At 40.0% G+C, this 18,299-nt stretch overlaps 1 protein-coding gene across 4 annotated transcripts in view; it reads left to right on the forward strand.

The window, feature by feature from the left end:
• The first annotated feature begins 3,213 nt into the window (after positions 1-3,213).
• PIK3C2G (phosphatidylinositol-4-phosphate 3-kinase catalytic subunit type 2 gamma) overlaps positions 3,214-18,299 on the forward strand; it is a 307,432-nt gene continuing 292,346 nt past the window's right edge. For all 4 annotated transcript variants that reach the window (XR_007776329.1, XM_050967900.1, XM_050967911.1 and 1 more), the window contains exons 1-4: positions 3,214-3,996; positions 6,929-7,011; positions 12,567-12,724; positions 14,230-14,341. Coding sequence is in view for 3 of the 4 variants with exons in the window: in XM_050967900.1 (XP_050823857.1) it covers positions 3,301-3,996; positions 6,929-7,011; positions 12,567-12,724; positions 14,230-14,341 (1,049 nt within the window). In the remaining variant the exon portion in view is untranslated. The remainder of the gene's footprint in view (positions 3,997-6,928; positions 7,012-12,566; positions 12,725-14,229; positions 14,342-18,299) is intronic.

An 18,299-nucleotide genomic window follows, 5' to 3' on the forward strand; every position in this document is an offset into this window, starting at 1 on the left:
AAATCCCAGTTACTGGAGCAAGGCAATTATGTGAGAACCTTAGCTTTCATCTTAAAAGAAAAAGGAAATGTCTAGTCCTCATGGCTGCACAGCTTAAAAAAACATGAACCATAGAAACTCAAAAAAACAGAAGGTAAATAAAATGAATGTCAAACTACTTTTAAAAAATCTTGTTTGGGGCAGGGACTGGTTCAAACTTCTTGAACATTTGGCATTGTCAGTGCTGTTACTGTAATACTAATTATACCAACAATAATGAAGGACCCGTCCTACTTATCAATGGAACTTTGGACAAGGATTTGAGTGAGAGTAGGTGTAGGCCAAATACTGAGCCTGATCCTCCCAGAAACTGAGCACTTCCTGAAAGGCACAGAGAGGACCTCAGTAGGACCCAGGATATGGCAAGCTGAAATTCCAGTCTAAATGGCTAATAACTACTTGTCTACAGTTGTCTACTCTATCAATACATAGTGTGTATATATACAGCCTTTATACCTAATGGGTTGTTAACTCATAATGAATCAGGTCTGTGCTTGTTGCAGCAGAGTAGAGATTTGTCAGGTAGATGATTCCCTACCTGATTTGGCAGCATCCCTAGTGCAGGGTTTCTTGGGCTCCATCATCCTCATGTTGGCTCTAACTTAAATAAGATTGCAGTGATCCCAAGGGACTGTCTGCCCGATGAGAACAGTAGGAATGCAGAAGTGGCTACACCCTCTCCAAACTCTAGCACAACACTTACACTGGTTCCAACATTGCAGAATTTGTTAGCATGACACCTCCTGAGCAGCACAAAGGCTAAAATGAAGGAGATAGATATTTATCTATCTATATCTCTCTATGAGAGGGAGAATACATGATGCAGTGGTATGGATATAAAACCTTTATTGCATAGGATAGGACATTGTGCTTGAGAGACAAAGCCATGAAGGAGTTATGCAGATCATTGCAAGGACATGCCATTAAACATTTACCATTTAAGTTGTTCATACTGCCGAGAAAAAATGGAAATGTTTAGAGATGTTTAGCGCTTAAAAAGAAGTATTTGTAGTATTTTTTGTTCCCCCCGTACACTTCAAAGTAAGTATATATTTTTGGGGGGGGTCGGAAAATGAGAAATTTATATTTAATTTAAAAATTTTCATTAGATTTTCTCCACACTGTTCCCTGCTGGAAGCCCAACTGTGCTCCTGGCAGGGAACCCCAGCGGGGAGTGGGAAGTCCAGCCAGCAGCCAATGTAAAAAACTCATTGTCTACACAGACACTGAGTCAGGGCTCTCAGCTCCACACGGTTCCCTGCCGGGAGCCCAGTTGCCCCCTGGGGTTTCTCACCTCCAGTGACAAGATCCACTCCTAGAATCCGGCCAGCTGCCGTGCTCCTGGCAGGGAACCCCAGCGGGGAGTGGGGAGTCCAGCCAATGTAAGAAACTCATCTGCACAGACACTGCGTCACCCTAATTACACCGATAGAAACCCTATGCTTCTCATGGAGGTGGAGTTGTTATGCTGGTGTAGTAAGGCACTTACATCGACAGGAGCAAGACTATACACATTGACATAGTTATGTCAACATAAGCTGCCTTATGTCATCCTAACTCTGTAATGTACATCAAGCCTTAAGTAAGACAATATGCGTTTAGGTCTTTTTGTTATGTTAATCCCTTTCTTTCCAATTGCTATAATCAGATAGATAGATACTTTTTTTGAAGACACTGTTTGGTGTTCTTGCATTTACCCACTATGCACAGCTCCTGAAGAGAAATCTATAGCAGAGGTCACGTCCAGTTGGACCTGCTGTGGAAACATGATTGGTAAATGGGTACTGTAGCCAAGAGACCCACTCTAAAAATGGAGTGACTTGCAGGATTCCAGTCTGAGAGAAGTGCATATGCTGGGTCTGTCCCTTGAGAGGGATGCCCAAGGAAAGACCGAGGATCAAAGGTACAGCTAACCCTGGAGCTGTGACAGCAGGTCTTGGAGGTTTCCATATCACACAATCCAATTTTCATCCTCCTTTTCCTTCTGATTATGGGTGAGTAGGCTGAGTCAAGATAGTTTCATCAAAATAATAATAAATAAGTTATGTTGAATCCTCTACTATAATATAGATTTCAGTGCATAGTATTATCATCTAAGCTAATACATTATAGATTTTAGCAGCATATTGAAAAACTATGTGATTTCAGCCTCAGTAATTTACAAGAGATCTTTTTGTTTCAATAGTATTTCTATTCTGAAAGAAAGGGTATAAATAGTCATTACATTATTAAATCAAATGGGTTTTATTTCTTCTATTTGAAAAAGTAGGGAACACAATTGTGTATGGCTTGTAGTAGCTGCTGTTCCCTGCAATTTGCACTCTGAAGTTCTGAAGACACACTGCTTTTGCTGTTGTGCCCCCTCCAATCCCAGGACTCAAAATAGTTGCATAGCCAACTTAACCGCACACCTTTTTATGAACACATGCACATGCTTATAGGTCAATATATGTTTACTGGTCTTGTTTCTGATCTCATTCTAATTAAATGTCATATGGGTAGAAAGACTAAATTGGCTCACTGATATTTGCCTTGATTTATATGATAAACTCCAAATTGTGCATAGTGACTACAGAAGGTCCTGCCATGAGGGCAGGGGACTGGACTCGATGACCTCTCGAGGTCCCTTCCAGTCCTAGAGTCTATGAGTCTATAAGAGTATGGTACTGTGTCCATTGACTTGCAGTATGACCTTGGCCAAGTCAATTAATCTCTTTGTGCCTCAAAATACACCTCTATAAAATGCATAGTATAAGGGGAGGTTTTCAAGGGCACAAAAGAGAATTAGACAGCTAACTCTCTTTTGTACCTTTGAAAAAATCTCCCCATATTGACCAACCTCACAGGGGTATTGTGGAAGAGCTTTGAGATCCTTGGATAAAATGTGCTATTCAACTGTAAAAATAATAAGGAATTTAAAATTATTTATTTGGAGGCTGCAGAAATGGGCATCTTTAGTTTTAATGACCACAAATATTATTCAACTGTACAGAAACCAAGGACCATTCTCCATCTCTTTCATATGGTGGGTTTCACTCTAGGTACCAGATAAGAGAGAAGATTTTATACCCTATGGAGAGAACTCTAAAATGAATGTCATTTATATGTACAACTTACAGCGCATTAAATTCATTTTAGCTGGTTTTATTTTGTTTTGTTCCAGTGAATATATAAAGCTCAAATTCTGCAGTGTTACTCATTGTGACTTTGAAACTGTGGCAAGTCTCCTGTGTGTTAATAAGATTGATGGTCTAAAGAAGCATGGCTTACTTTTGGAAAATGCCTTTGACACAAGATGAGTTACAAGAAGAACAATCTGAGGAACAAGCGTCTTACTCAATGTATCATTTTAATCCTGATAGCCAAGTCAGTCTAGGACTTGATCAAATAGTTGGTGAAGGCAGCAGTGAAATACCCTTTTATGGTCCAGCATATTCACATGACCTTGAAGAAAATGATTTTTTCTTGGATGCAGCAGAAGAACATTTATATGGAATAAATCCACCTCAAATTCCTCATAGGGATCTTTACTTTGGAAGCCCCACCTCTCACTGGCAGCAAGTCAGGGTGCCACCAACAATTGGCTTCAGACCTTCTTTGCTATCAGGATGTAGTGACCTCTCAGTTGAGAATTCCTACCCCACATACCCCATTGGAACACTTTATGACTATTGTCCACATGGAGGAAATAACTTGAGTCCAACTGCAGATGAATTTGGGTCAGATGTGGAGAAAGAGAATAAAAATCTGAATTTCTATATAGGCTTTGAACATATAGACTATCAATATCCCGTTTTCTCAGACGACAATGCAAGCGGACAAGGAATGAAAGCTAAAAGGAGAAATGACAGTAAATCTTTCCTTGTGAGCTCTGGGGAAACATACTTAACAAACCTACCTAGAGAATTGACCACAGGACCTGTCTGGACCAGCATCAGCTCTGCAGACAGCACAGAGGTATGTGCCAAATTTGTATGGTTGAAAGACTTAAAGATCTTGGTTTTGACTGTCCCCTGTCTTACATCTTGTGTACTCACCCGCACCTGTGTGAAGTGGGTGAGAAATGGCTCTCATTCTGCACATGTCAATGGGCTTTGGATCAGGCCCACTGAAGCCAGTTGAAAGAATCCCATTGATTTTAATGGGCTTTTGGAGCAAGTTCTGAATAATTACACATGAGGTGAGGCAGTGGGTAATCAGGCAGCAAATTTTTTTTTTCTTACTCAGTTTTTCCTGTAATGCTTTTATATGTTAGAGGAAGCTACCTTTGTAAATAAACAGTACATTGACTCTTCTTGATGATTAGTTGGGAGGAAAGCTTCTAAATTTTACTTTCTTTGTAGAATAATCCGTCTTTTCAGAAGAGAACCAAGCAGCCCATAAGAAATCACTTAAGAAGGGAAAGGAGACTGCTTAGTCTAACTAATAAGAATTTTATGTTGGCCAGATCTGTCCTCTATCTTATTTGTGGCTTACCGAACTTACACTTAAATGTGTGGACATATCTCTTCCATCTGCCCATTAACAAAGACTGCTTCATTTTTTAGAGTAATGGAACCAGTTTCTCTACTGATGTGATTGGTTTAACTTCATTGATTCTAATGGAAGTAGGCCAATTTGGACTAGCTGAGGATCTGGTCTGTGGTCCAAAATGCTCCAGTGGTATATACTATAGTAGTGCACTTTTGGACCACTAACATTGTTTGAATCATTGGACTGTTACTACTCTAGAGCAAATGGTAGAGCAGAGTATTTTAGGGTAGGCTCTCCCCAGCTTTTTTACAGGGGGAACAAAAGAGCTATAATAGCAGGGCGTTATGCTGAATCTGTTTTGCTGTGTGGCCAAATTTGCTATCTCTATCTCTGTTCAAGATGACTTGTTCTAATCCTGAGATTTGGCACGACGACTATTTTGACCCCAATCCGCTTGCTTTTATGTATGTGTATTTTTTAAATAAATATCTTTTGCTGTAACTGAACAGGTCTTCAGAAGTCAGATCCCTTTCTGGCTCTTGTTGTCTTTTTGAACCAAGTTTTTTTTCTCTTTCTCTTGCCTTCCTTCAAGCGTTCAAGTGCTCCATTCAGGGATATTGGAGGGGCGGGGGAGAGGGTGTTAATTTCCTTGTCTTCCAGGTCTCCATTTCCCTCTCTGATGTTCTCTCCTCCCTTCACTCTTTTTCTTTTCCACAACCTCACACATTTCCCTTCCTCATAATGGTGACCCCCACCCACCTCTTGGTCAGCATTCTGAAATATTTTGGGAATCCTGAAGTATCCAGATACATGTGGGGAGAAGTACTTCAAGTCACTCTACAGTGACCCTTTTCAGATAGCTAGGGCATGATGCTGCAAAGTGCTGAGCATCTCTTGACCTTATTCAAAGCAGAAGGTGCTGAACACCTTGCAGGATCAGACCTTATGTGAGTAAATTTGACTTATTATAGACCTCAGTCAAGACTCCACTCCAGACCACTTCACAAAAGCTAAGAATCACACCAAGGTCTGGAAATTGTGGTTTGTGCCTCTCTCTGGTGTTTACAGGCTGAAGAAAATCTATTCCTCGTAAGATTATGGTTGACTGCACAGGGATTTGATGGTGGTTTTAAAAAGGGTGAATTAACAATTTCTAATTTATTTGGTGCCTTTCCTCCTGGAGGTCCACAAAGCACATTGCAAACAGTAGCTGCAGCTAGGAGAAGTGATGCTAGGAAAGTCCGTCTTTGCCTTTGCATTCTCAGAGTGGAACATGCTCATTCACTCTGTGACAACAGTGCATGTGTTCTGGTCACATGTAGCTGATGTGAGAGGATGGAGCATTCTCACTGGGGATGGAATCTTCAGAGATATCAGCTGTTGAATTCTGCACTCAGCATGTGTAAACTGAAATTTTTCTAAGGCTTCTAACTTGGCCAAATGTGGGCAGATTTCCATGGGAACAGCAAAAGATCATCTCCCTGCCACATTTCAAGTCTCTGCTCGAAAGCATGCAGTCCCACGTGCTTCTTAAAGAAACAGTCTTGAGAATTTTTTAACATGGACAAAATGTATTTTTCCCTAATTCATTTTTGGAAATAACTGAACCATTTTGGCTGAAACTTTTTTTTTTTTTGGGGTGTGAGGGGGAATCAGAGTGAGGCACAAAGACGGCATGGAAAATTTCAGCCTCAACTTTTAAAGTCTGACAGAGTTATATATGATGCAAACCTGCAGGCAGGCCAGGGCAGCTCACACAGCTGCCATGACTCCCTCTTCCAACAGAGCCTGCAGTAACTCATGGCTCAGGGACGCTGCAGCAACTCAGCTACAGTGACTTATCCCTTAAGCAGAGCCTGCAGTGAGTCAGCACTCAGGTTTGCTGCAGCAGCCTATACCAGGTCAGGGCCCAGGTAATATGACCCCCAGGCACAGGAATTTCATTGAGCCCGCCAGAGCTTCAAGTTAGTCTGTGCAATAGCCGTACTCAGCCAGGAACCTTTGTGCTTCTGCACAATGTTAAACTTCCTAGGCTTCCAGCCTTCCTTGATCCAGTTACTATTCCTGTCCTAACTTTGTCCTCGACTTGTTCATGGCCATATCAGCCTTGTCCATGCCCTATGCCAACTATACTTCAGCCCTATTATTGATGTGCTCCAGCCCTGCACCCATAGGCGCCAACTCCGTGGGTGCTCCGAGGCTGGAGCACCTATTGGGAAAAATTGGTGGGTGCTCAGCATCCACTGGCAGCTCCCTGCCCTGCCCCCGAGCCCCAGCTCACCTCCACCTCCTCCCCTGAGTGTGCTGCTGCATCCTGCTTTTCCTGCCTCTGTCCCAGTGCTTGGTGCTGTGAAACAGCTATTTCACTCAGCAAGCCTGGGAGAAGGGGGAATGCATTTAATTTTGGTATTTTTAGCTTGCAGGTTGGTCTATCCAGCTGGTTGAAGTGAATCAAGGGAGTAATGAAAGTATTGCCTCCTTTTGCAATGGAGTGAAGAAGTAAGTAATGAAAAAACTTTATTCAACCAACTATGACATTTATCTCGCTAATATTAATTGGATGATTATTTCTACATTTCTGAACAATACCATAATTTCAATGTCTTTAAATAAGGAAAAACTCTTAATTTTGGTTTAGAGATTAATATGAACAAGCAAGTGTAGTAGAAAAAATATTTTGTCCTTGCCACCCTCTTTATTATTAAGTAGTAAATTGACCTCTTCAAAGTTAATGTTTTTCAGCGTACTGAATATAAAAGATGTTTCATCCCACTTCTTTCACCAGCTCTAATGCCTCTGGGGTTTGGGGCTGGAAATTGAAAGTTGGCTGGGAGATAGTCCTGATACAGGAGAAGTGTTATTTGCTGCCCTCATGAAAACTCTGTTTTGGCCAAGTTTTAAAGTTTTGGATAATTACCATCTGCACATGGATAATAGAGCAGTATTGGCACTTGAACTGTTTAGAAAATTAAGGGACATCTGCACTGCATATCTTGCCATGCCTGCAGTTAAGTGCCTGCCTGCTTATCTACTTTCCTTCAGCAAAATACCCTCTGGTCTTAGTAAAGGTGCACTGGGCTGGGAGCCTGAATGTCATGAGTTCTAATTTCATCTGTTTCATTGATAAGCACTGATTATTGAGCACAAGTCATTCATTAATGTCCAGGCACTCCTCTTCCAAAGCTGGGAATAGAACCTCAGAATCCTGATACCTAACATTCCACTTTTGTCTAGAAAACAACTGTGTAACCCACTGACAAACTGTGTAACATTCCACTCCAGTGGATGTTCCACTTAGAGGATAATAGGCTATTATTGCTACCAGGTACTACCTTAGTGTTCCAACCCTGCTAAGCGATAGAGTTGGGCTTTTACTGTCCCATATGATAGAATTTTTCTTTCTATCAGTTTTCTTTAAAAAAAACAAAACTAGAAAATTCATTTTTTAAAAAAACAAGAACATTAAGAAATATAAGATTGAAAGTTGCCCATACAACCTCAGTTGAGTCCCAGTATTGGCATTTATTATGATAAAGTCTTTTTAGTAATATGGTCACATACTAATTTTTACCCCCAAAGAACTATTTTAGGTATATAAATATATATTATCCATTTACATTGAGATATTGAGTCAGTTTTTTGCAAGGCCTTTCAAGACCTGTCTGTATAAAAATGTCTTTCTAATTCATCTTAATGGCTCTGAAATTAGCTGAATATATTTTTAGCTCCATGGGGAGGTTGTCCATCCCCCAAACATGCTGCATCAGAGATGTCACTGTTTCCCTTTTTTCATAGTGCATCAGTCTGACTCCAAGCCCCATTCTAATAGCATCAGATTCATGAAGGCATATGCCACATGACATACTTTCTGTCAGATACTCAGATTGTTCTGTCCAAACATTGTACATTTAACTTTCCACTCTAATTACAGGAAAAGCCTCCTATTGATTTTCTAAATTAATGAGTTTATTTACAGTATAGGAAGATTAATGCTGTATAGGAAGATTAATAGAAATGACGCTGTTTCTACTTGGCCATAGCTTGTTTTATGTGTGTCTGTGGCAAACTCTTTCTTTTTGTTTTATCAGAATAAGAACTCATCCTCAGGAGATGATGTCACACCAAGGAAAAGACCAAGAAAAATCTCCATTAGATTTGCACACAACTAACCCGTTCAGTCTTACTGAGCTTCCCCCAAGTCCCTAAAGAATCTTAGTAACTGTCAGGTTTTATAAATCAGGCAAAATATCTAATTCAAACTCTACATCATGGAAACTTACAGCTCCAGCTAGTAACTCAAATAGAAACCCATTATATTTTTCTCCAGGTAACATTTGTACAGGTAGCAATCCATAATTGAAACATTTCATTGTATCAACTTTAAAGCAGTTTCCATAATCTCTTTACCAGGTTTCTTGGTACAGTTATGGAACAGGCTTTAGCAAATGTCCTTCCACGTATAGTTTCAGAATCCTTTTTCAAATGAATTTGACACTAAAAGATACCAAATTCACAGTCTCAAGGTTCAGTGCTATGAGGTGTTGAATTTCTTCAACACCTACTGACTTCATCAGGAGCGGAGTATGCACTGCACCCCAGAGGAATGCTCAGCATCTTTCAGGGTCAAACCCCTGGAAATGATGGTCCTCTATTTATGTACAGCATGGGCAGCAAGCAATACAGATTTTCCCCAGGCTGCCAAGCCTCTGTACCTCAGCCCTGATTTAGGGGTGAGAGGGTAATTAAGTCTCCAGCATTCAATCCTTGTCATCTATACGGAGATAGCTTACAAGGGTGAAGCTTGTGAGTGGAAATTGTGATGTGTTCATGATCCACAAACGAAGCTACACAGGCAACTACTTTCACATAGTCACGAAACAGCCTTTTTATAGAATAATGAATTCTGTTTCTAGTATAAATTTAGCACATATACTGTAGGTAGTGTGACTTTCCATTATACCACTGAGCTACCATGTTCACTAGCTTTTCGTTATAAGTAATGCACTACTTCATTGTATAATTAGCTTTGGAAACCTAGATTTCTCACACACACACCCAATGTTATAGGAACGTGTATGCAATAAAAGCAGAGTTCATACTGGTATTTAAATGAGTTAGGAACCAGCTCTGAGATGTAATATTAGAAATGACCTTATAATGAAGAGATTTATACAGAGAACTATGCCACAAAATGTACTGTTATCAGAGACAATATAAAATGCTGCCAAATCAAGATACAGCATGCTGCTTGAACACAAAAGAATGCAATGACCTTATAATGAAGAGATTTATACAGAGAACTATGCCACAAAATGTACTGTTTTCAGAGACGATATAAAATGCTGCCAAATCAAGATACAGCATGCTGCTTGAACACAAAAGAATGCAATGTGCTTACTAAAGAATATTTGATTTTAGTTACTAAAATGCAGGTCAATTTAGTGAAATGTAAAACCTCAATTGGTAGGATATGTATTCCTATCTGATGCAATATAGTGTATCGGGGAGGAGGGATAGCTCAGTGGTTTGAACATTGGCCTACTAAAACCCAGGATTGTGAGTTCAATCTTTGAGGGGGCCACTTGGGGATCTGGACAAAAACTAGTACTTCTAGTTCTATGAGATAGGTATATCATCATATTTTTATTATTTTCAATCCCAGCTGAGAACCATGATGTCTCTAGGTTTCAATGGCACGCCAAAGGGGACTTGAAATTGACCTCTGGTAATTGGAAGAAGAAGCAGTATATAATGCACTTACATATTATCAGATTTCCCTTTAGTGACTTGACTTGGTGACTAGAACAGGTTTTCTATAAGCAACTACAGGAGTTTCCTTAAACTTAAATAAGAGAAACCTATATTTTTGGTGATGAAGGTTCCAGGTTTGATCCTAGACCTGGTTGAAAACAGATACAATTTTTTGTGTCAGATTTTGCACAGAAAATGTTTTGACTAGCTGTATTCAATCTTTGCTGAGGCCTTAGTATCTGTAAGTTTTTGTGCCCAAACCTAGTTACACGATCTCCTTAGAAATCTGTCATTAAGAACATTGCTTTAATAGAAGACAAGAGTGAATATGTAAGAGCAAAATCTATGGAACTTGGAAATTGTAAAGAGAATAATAACACAAAATTCTGTTTACAGTGGTAAGGCTTCTTACCAAAAGGCTTACCCTGTGATCAAACCTAATAAAAGATCATGATGGCAGAGTCCTCAGGAAGGGTGATGGTGTTAAATGCAGGTGGAGAGATTATGGTGCCAATCTTTATGCCTCACCAGAGCCACCTATGATACAGGACAACAGAAAAGAGAATGAGCCATTAACCCTGTGAGAGTAAGTGATGTGTGCTATTACAAAAATAAAGACTGGGAAACACCAGAGGTAGACAAGAATTGTTAAAAAGTGATTGGCATATGTGGTACTGATTATATATGGAAAACATATAATGATGTACGGATGACTGGAAATTGGCCAGGAGAATGGACAAAGAGAATTTCTATGCCCTTACCAAAGAAGAGAGGCATAATAGAGTGTAGTAACAATTATACATCTCCTTGATGTTGCATGCAGGCAAAATGCTGCTCTATATAATCTAGGATCACATGCAACAAAAAATAGAAGCAGGAATACCACCACAAAAAGCTGGTTTATGAAAGGGCCAAGTCACATATGATCAAATAGCGAATATCCATAGTCCCATTGAAAAATGCAGTGAGTATAATCACCCATTGATTATGTACTTAATTGGCTACTCAAAAGTTGACACCATCCAACATGACAGTTTGTATCTTTGGCAGACAAAACATCTTATTGAATTTATTACAAGTCTCTACCACCACCAGCAGACTGCAGTGCAAACAGCAGTAGGCAATGGTGAGTGGTTTTCCATTGGGCAAGGTGTGAGGCAACTGTGCATTTAGAAGGAGCTGGGATTTCCATTAGTGAACATCTCTTAGCTAACCTCAGGTATGTTGATGACATGACCCTCTTTTCTACAACCACCAATGCAATGTGTTGGAGTCTATGAAAATAGTTTGTGTGGAATATGGACTATTCTGTAAGCGAAGAAAACAAAGTGCTTGTACCTTGACATGATTAACAAAAATGAAATGCAAGTGGGCATCAGGATTAATAGACAAACTGTAGAGGCAGTACATGAATTTAATTATCTGAGATTATATATACCCAACCAAGGATGCTGTTCTAAGCAAATCAGTAAAAGACTGGGGATGGCTCACTCAGAAACTGGAAACGTGGCATCTCAATGTATGAAGTTGTGACTTATAAAAAGCCTAATTTTTTTCCATAGTGATTTATAGATGTGAATCTTGAGAAGTTAATGCTTCTGACAAGAAGAAAATTGCAGCTTTTGAAATGTGGTGAAGACTTTCTTGCCTATCCTGCAGATAGGCATTCATCTTTTTTTCTCTGTTAGAAATATTGTTGGAGTGGAGCAGACCCTGATATCAGAATTCACAGTCGCAAATGTATATACTTTGGTCCTATTAAGTACAGAGATGAAAGGGGAAGGAGGGAATCATAATAGACTGCAACCAGTGAAGAAATGGATGAATGCTGTGTGGCAAATCACTGGAAGGTCACCTTGCTGAGTGCTCGAAATTTAGCAATGGATTGAGAAGGCGTCCAAAAATTCTGCTATGAAGTCACCATTATTCGGACATGAATAAATGGGCAGAATACACTCATTGCATCATGGTGAAATTATTTTGATCACAATACAGTGATGTCTCTGGCTAAACTCCCTTTGACTTTAGTAGGATTAGGATTAGACCCACACAGTGATTCTGTTCATAATATTGCATACTGTAATTGATGGCTATTTTACCAGTGGTTCTCTTATTTAATAAAACATGAAATAGGCAGCAGTTATCTCACTGAGATGTCTGACAGAAGTAGATTTGTTCATAGCATCAGCATATAAATTTTTTCTTAATATCTAACTATACCGTTGTTTTTGGCATATTGTGGTAGTTTTGTCTCAAGTTATAGGAGAGCTGCAATATATCAACTTATCATATGTTCTCTCCAGAATCAGAGACGCATATCCTGCTTTTGATTTGACAACAAATACTGGGAAGATTTGGAGTATCACAACAACATTATCAGATGAGATCCTTTGTAAATCAAAATTCAAAGTTAGCATTTTGACAAACTGTTCATCTCCTCCACTGCATCTTACACCATGTGGTAAGTGCTTTGGGTTTCTTTAGCCTTCCAGAATTCAGTTCTTCAGTTCTACTAAAATACACAAACTTTTTTGTCATCTTGCTAGGTACTTGGTACCATTCCATTTTAAGTTGGGGTGGGGGGTTAGGGGGGATTGAAAGTGCCAATTGTCGTTTTTTTTACGAGAAATATAAAAGAAAATGTCAATTTTGTGTGGAAAAACAATTGGCATTTATTGGCCTGATCTAAATGTAAACAGCTTAAATATTTTTGGTCCAGATTAACCAATATGATCTGGCTTCTTTGTGCTACTTTAGTTTAATGGGTTGGTTAAACAAGGCTCACAGCTGCCTTGTACCAGTAAGGCAGTACAAAGCAGCCAGTGCATAAATGTGAATCTGCCCACTTTTATTTTTAGGGCCTTCAGTTTGATTGTGAGCATTTAATTTTTGTGTCTGCTCTCCAAGAGGTCACTAAAACACAAATGGTTTTAACACCTTAAACTTTAAAATGAACCTTTAAAATGAATGTTTTAATTTTTTTTAGCAGTAAAGAAATAGCATGAATGAAGAATTGAAATGAAAAATCAACCTCTGCTTGGTGATTTGGATTGTTAGCTGTGGGCAGTCAGATTGTCACAGAAGTTTGGAAGGAATTATTTCCGCTGTGTGCTGCATTGCACAATTGACTAGGTGTACTGTGGGTGATCTTTGCCTTCATTCTGAAGAATCAGATAATGGCCCATGATCTAGTTGGTAGGGCAAGTCCTTTATGCCGATTAAAGGCAAATTTAGTTAGGTATATTGTGATTTGCTTGCAAGAATTCACAATCGAACTATAAATATATCTTTAATTTTTGGATCAGATCCTCAAAAATGGGAGGAGGGAGAAGAAAATCCCTGTGATGGAAAATGACCTAAAAATTTGAAGCAGGGTTATGGAGGAATGTAATACTAGAGTAGATTTATCATGGGCTAATTGCATATATCTTCATACCATTGCTGTGCCCAGCTACTATTACGTATGGCTTCATGAAATGAATGTGGCTGATTGCAGTGACAAACAAATCTCTGACGTATCCTTGGGTCTTGTGCAGGCGCAGAGCCTTCATCATGCCCTCTTTTATTTGCATTAGGTTATATTCACATTTGAGAAAAGTACACAATTTCAATGGGGAAAAACTGAGTTTATAGATTTCAGTGGGAATAACTAGCTTTTTGGTTCTGCCATCTCTGATTCAGAATTGATATGTTTATAATTCTAGATTCCTGATAGATTCTCCTGTTTCTTTAAAAACCGGGGTGAGTTCAGTGAGTTGCTAGGATTGTATGAATGACAACCTGATCCTCCTCAGACCACGTGAAGCCAGAAAAAAATAATTAACTAAGGTGTGGTTCATTCTAATTCCTCTAGATGGAGCTATACTGCAGCAGAAGTTAGAAGTCATACTGTGATTCTGCTCAACAATATAGCCAGCAACTCTCTACCAAGCTGCTATTAATTTTTCTTCTTATCTTTGTTTACAGCTAGCTGTATTGTCCGTAACTTAGTTGTAGAGATTCTCCATTGCACAAATCAATATCCAGCCCAGGAAGAGTGTTTTCTAAGTGTTTATGGGTCTGATGAATTTTTGCAAAAGTAAGTATCGCATTAAGAGATGGAATTAGATCATATAAGCTATGCACCTGAATACTGAAGTACTACATTTGTAAACAAAGCAGATCCAAAGGGAGAGATGCAAAAGTGATGGTCATGTCACAAATCTTAGATCCCACCTTCCTCGAGCCTTGGAAGGTATTTCAACCGTGGAGTTTGGTTCATGCCTATCTCAAATTGTGCTTATACTGTGGAGTATTGAGAAGGGAATGTGGTCTAGAGAAAAAAGCATGGGACAAGGAGCTAGGTACTCCTGAACTTGAATCAAAGCTATTCTATTTACTCCCCGCATGGCCTTGTACAAGTTATTTCACCTCTCAGTCTGCCTCAGTTTCTTCATCAGCATCTCTTTTTTTCCTAATGCCAAGATTGTGTTGGGCTGAGCTGCCCATTTCTCCATCCATAAAAATGGGGATAACAATACCAACTTCTTATTGCAGGGACGTTATGAGAATGAGTTAATGTTTGTGCAGCTCTTCAAAGATGTATACCACTGAATACATGGGAAGTGTGATTATGTAAAGTTGCCTAGTGGGACGGTGTTTCTTTCCATCAGTGTGGAGTAAGTGAAGATACCCAGCTATCACTAAATGTCAGATTGTGAAGAGAGAACATACATGGCAGAAAGGCCTTTTCTGGTATCACTAGACAGGAACTTCTGAACTTAAACTGCTTGAAGTTGGATGATGAGGTTGGAGAAACCTATAAAAATTACTAGTAACTGATTATATTCTGCAACTGAGGGTGTAGGGTTTTGTCATTTAGACCTTACTGTGCTTGATTTTCCAATTGCTTACACCTGCCGTAAAACAAGACAGTATTGTTATGCAGGTGTAAAACTGGAACAAGTGAGAGGCAAATCAAGCCCATTACCTCCATTACTTGATCAGTCTGTTGCATAAGACAGACTGAACTTGTTTAGAAGAAGGGGAAAAAAAGCTCTTTCTCATTTCAAACTAATTGCTAACAAAATGAAAATAACAACTAATTGTACTGAGGATGAGCTCACTGTGTCTCAGTACAGTGTACAGTATGTTCTAAACAATTTATTTTCACTTTTGGAAGAACTCATCAATAGGGAACTGCTAAATTCCTGCATTTGCAGAATCTCTGCACGTCTCATTAGCAGTGAAACAAAGTCAAAAATGTTCTCAGCTGCTTGCTTTGCTCCTTCAGTGTAGTGCAAAAGGCATTGAGCTGCACTTCTGGCCTCAACTGCTGTAATTCTATGCTATGCTGTGCTTTCATCTTCCTCTTTTTCCTGGCTCTTCCTGATCATCGTCAGTGTCCTCTAAATGACATCTTGAAACCCTAAGTCAAACTCATCCATAGGGCAACTTATTGTGAAGCCTGTGGGATTACTTGCAGGATCAATTTGGCCCTGTATCTGATGCAGGGGCAGCTCCAGGCACTAGCGCAGCAATCATGTGCCTGGGGCGGCAACCTGGGGTGAGGTGGCCTGTCAGTCATCATGAGGGCTGCAATCAGGGAGCCTTTGGTGGCGTTTCTGCGGGAGGTCTGCTGGTCCCGCAGCTTCGGCAGCAATTCGGTGGTGGGCACACCGAAGGCACGGGACCGGTAGATCACCTGCAGAAACGCCATCGAATCCACGTGACCGGCGGACCGCCTGCAGAAATGCCAGCAAAGGCTGCCTGACTGCTCTGCTTGGGGCAACAAAAAACATAGCACCGCCCGTGTTGAGATGTCTATGTCTGTGAGCTGCTCTTTCCCCATTCCCTTGTTGTTAATATAGATGTAAAATCAGAATTGCTCATGCAAAATTCTTCTTAGAATACACATCAGTGCTGAATTCCAGAATAAGCCCTCCAAATCATGTTTGCAGCGGTCTTTGTAGCTGTGTTAGTCCCAAGATATTGGAGAAACAAAGTGGGTGAGGGAAGATCTTTTATTGGACCAACTTCTCTTTGTGAAAGAAGCAAGCTGTTGATCTACACCAGTGGTTTTCAATCTTTTTTTTTTTCATTTGTGGATCCCTAAAAGATTTTGAATGTAGGTGTGGACCCCTTTGGAAATCTTAGACATAGTCTGTGGACCCCCCAGGGATCCATGGACCACAGGTTGAAAACCAGTGAGCCACACAGGGCTCTTCTTCAGGTCTGGGAAAGATATTTCGAATGTTATAACTAAATATAAGGCAGATCAAATTGTATAGCATAAGTAGTTAACACATACTCTTAAGATACCATTCAAGGTGAAGTGGCCCTTTAACTGATCTGCACAAAAAGAGAAAGGGGAAGAGGGGGCTTAGTGGGCTACAGATTGTTGTAATAAGCCATAAATATAGTATCTTTATTAAGACCACGCTTTTAAGAGTCTACCAAAGTTGTGAATTTAAGCTCTCATGTCCGTCTTTTTGAAGATCTTGTGCAGGCGGTCGTTTTTTTTTTAATTTTTCTGTGAGTTCATTTGACAGCATAATAATTGTTTCATTTGACTCATATAATTGTTGTTGGGGCATTTAGTGCTCTGGATGAGGTACACCTTATATTGATAAGCATGTGTAGGATCCATGGTTCTTGAAAGGTGTGTTGGGGGAGGGGGTATTGAACAGAATAGCGGTGGAGATATGCTTGCAGGGTTTGCAGCTATTGTTATGGCAGGGTCTAGTGCCACTTTGTGTCCTGGTCTGTGGGGAGCTTGATTCTGATGATGAACTTGGTAAGGTTGTTTGAAGGCCAGAAGGGGTGGGGGGGTGAGCAGGAAAGATTTATTTCAGAATGTGGTCTCCACAAAGTATGGGTAGCAATTGTTTGATACCCTATATGGGTTCCAGTGTGGGGTGACATGTAGGGGTATGTGGTTGGAGGATATTTTAAAATCTGTATTGAAACAAGATCTCTCGGAGTTTGGTGGCCCATTCAGTGATGGTTTGTTTTTGTTTTTTTTTAAATCTACTTCTTTGGTGTAGTGTCCTTGTTTGGTGAAGGAGATTTTAAGTATGCTAAGGTGTATATCCTAGATTTTCTCCTTGGAGCATATTCTGTGATATGAGTGCCTGGCTGTAGATAACAGATTTCTTTGTGTGTTTGAGGTGGTTACTGGACCTCAGTGTGGTGGTCTATGGGTTTCTTCAATACAGTTGTCTATAGCATTCCTTTGATGAAGCTGATGTCCGGAAAGTTGATGCTGGCACAGAAGTGTCATAGAGAAAGTTTGATGGATGCGGGGTGGTGGTTGTTAAAGTTGTGGTGGAAAGATATAGGGACGTTTAGGTCATTTGACCTGAAGCTGAAAATATCACTGATGTACTTTGGGTGTATCATTAGCTAAGGGTGAGGATGTGAAAAGGATGTTTGGGGTGGATATGTGAGTGTTATCTTGTAGATATTTGAAATGGGTAGCTATGCCATCATTGTGAGGAGTGTGGGTGAACAGGGAGGTGAAATGGATGGTATTCTGAGGGGCATTGTTAAAGTTGCTGAGTTTCTACAGGATATCAGTTGTGTCCTGGAGGAAACGAGCCCTTTGTGTGATGAGTGGCCCTTTGAGGATATTTTTTTATGAGTCCTGATAGTCCTTCAGTAAGAGTCCCAAGGCCAGATATAAGTCTACCTGAGTTCCCTTATTTGTGTATCTTGGGAAGCATGTAGAAGGTCCCTGAGTGGGTTCATGGGGGGAATGAGGTTGGAGAGTTTCTCTTGGAATTTTTTGGAGAAGGATTTGGGTGAATTCTAGTGTGGAGTCTTGTTGGAGTTTTCTATGATAGGAGGTGTCAGAGAGTTGTCAGTTGACCTCATTAACATAGTCATCATGGAAACCTTGTAGCAGTAAAGAGAATTGTGTGCTGCTGTTCTTTCTTTGTCATTACAGTTCAGTAGAACCTGAACATAAAGCCAACCCACAAAAAAGTTCATATAATGCACATGCCTTACACCATGGTGTTAGTGAGCCAGATGACATCATGAAGTTCTGTAAGAGG

The sequence above is a fragment of the Gopherus flavomarginatus genome, chromosome 1 (genome assembly GCF_025201925.1).
Source record: "Gopherus flavomarginatus isolate rGopFla2 chromosome 1, rGopFla2.mat.asm, whole genome shotgun sequence".
Lineage (NCBI taxonomy): Eukaryota > Metazoa > Chordata > Testudines > Testudinidae > Gopherus > Gopherus flavomarginatus.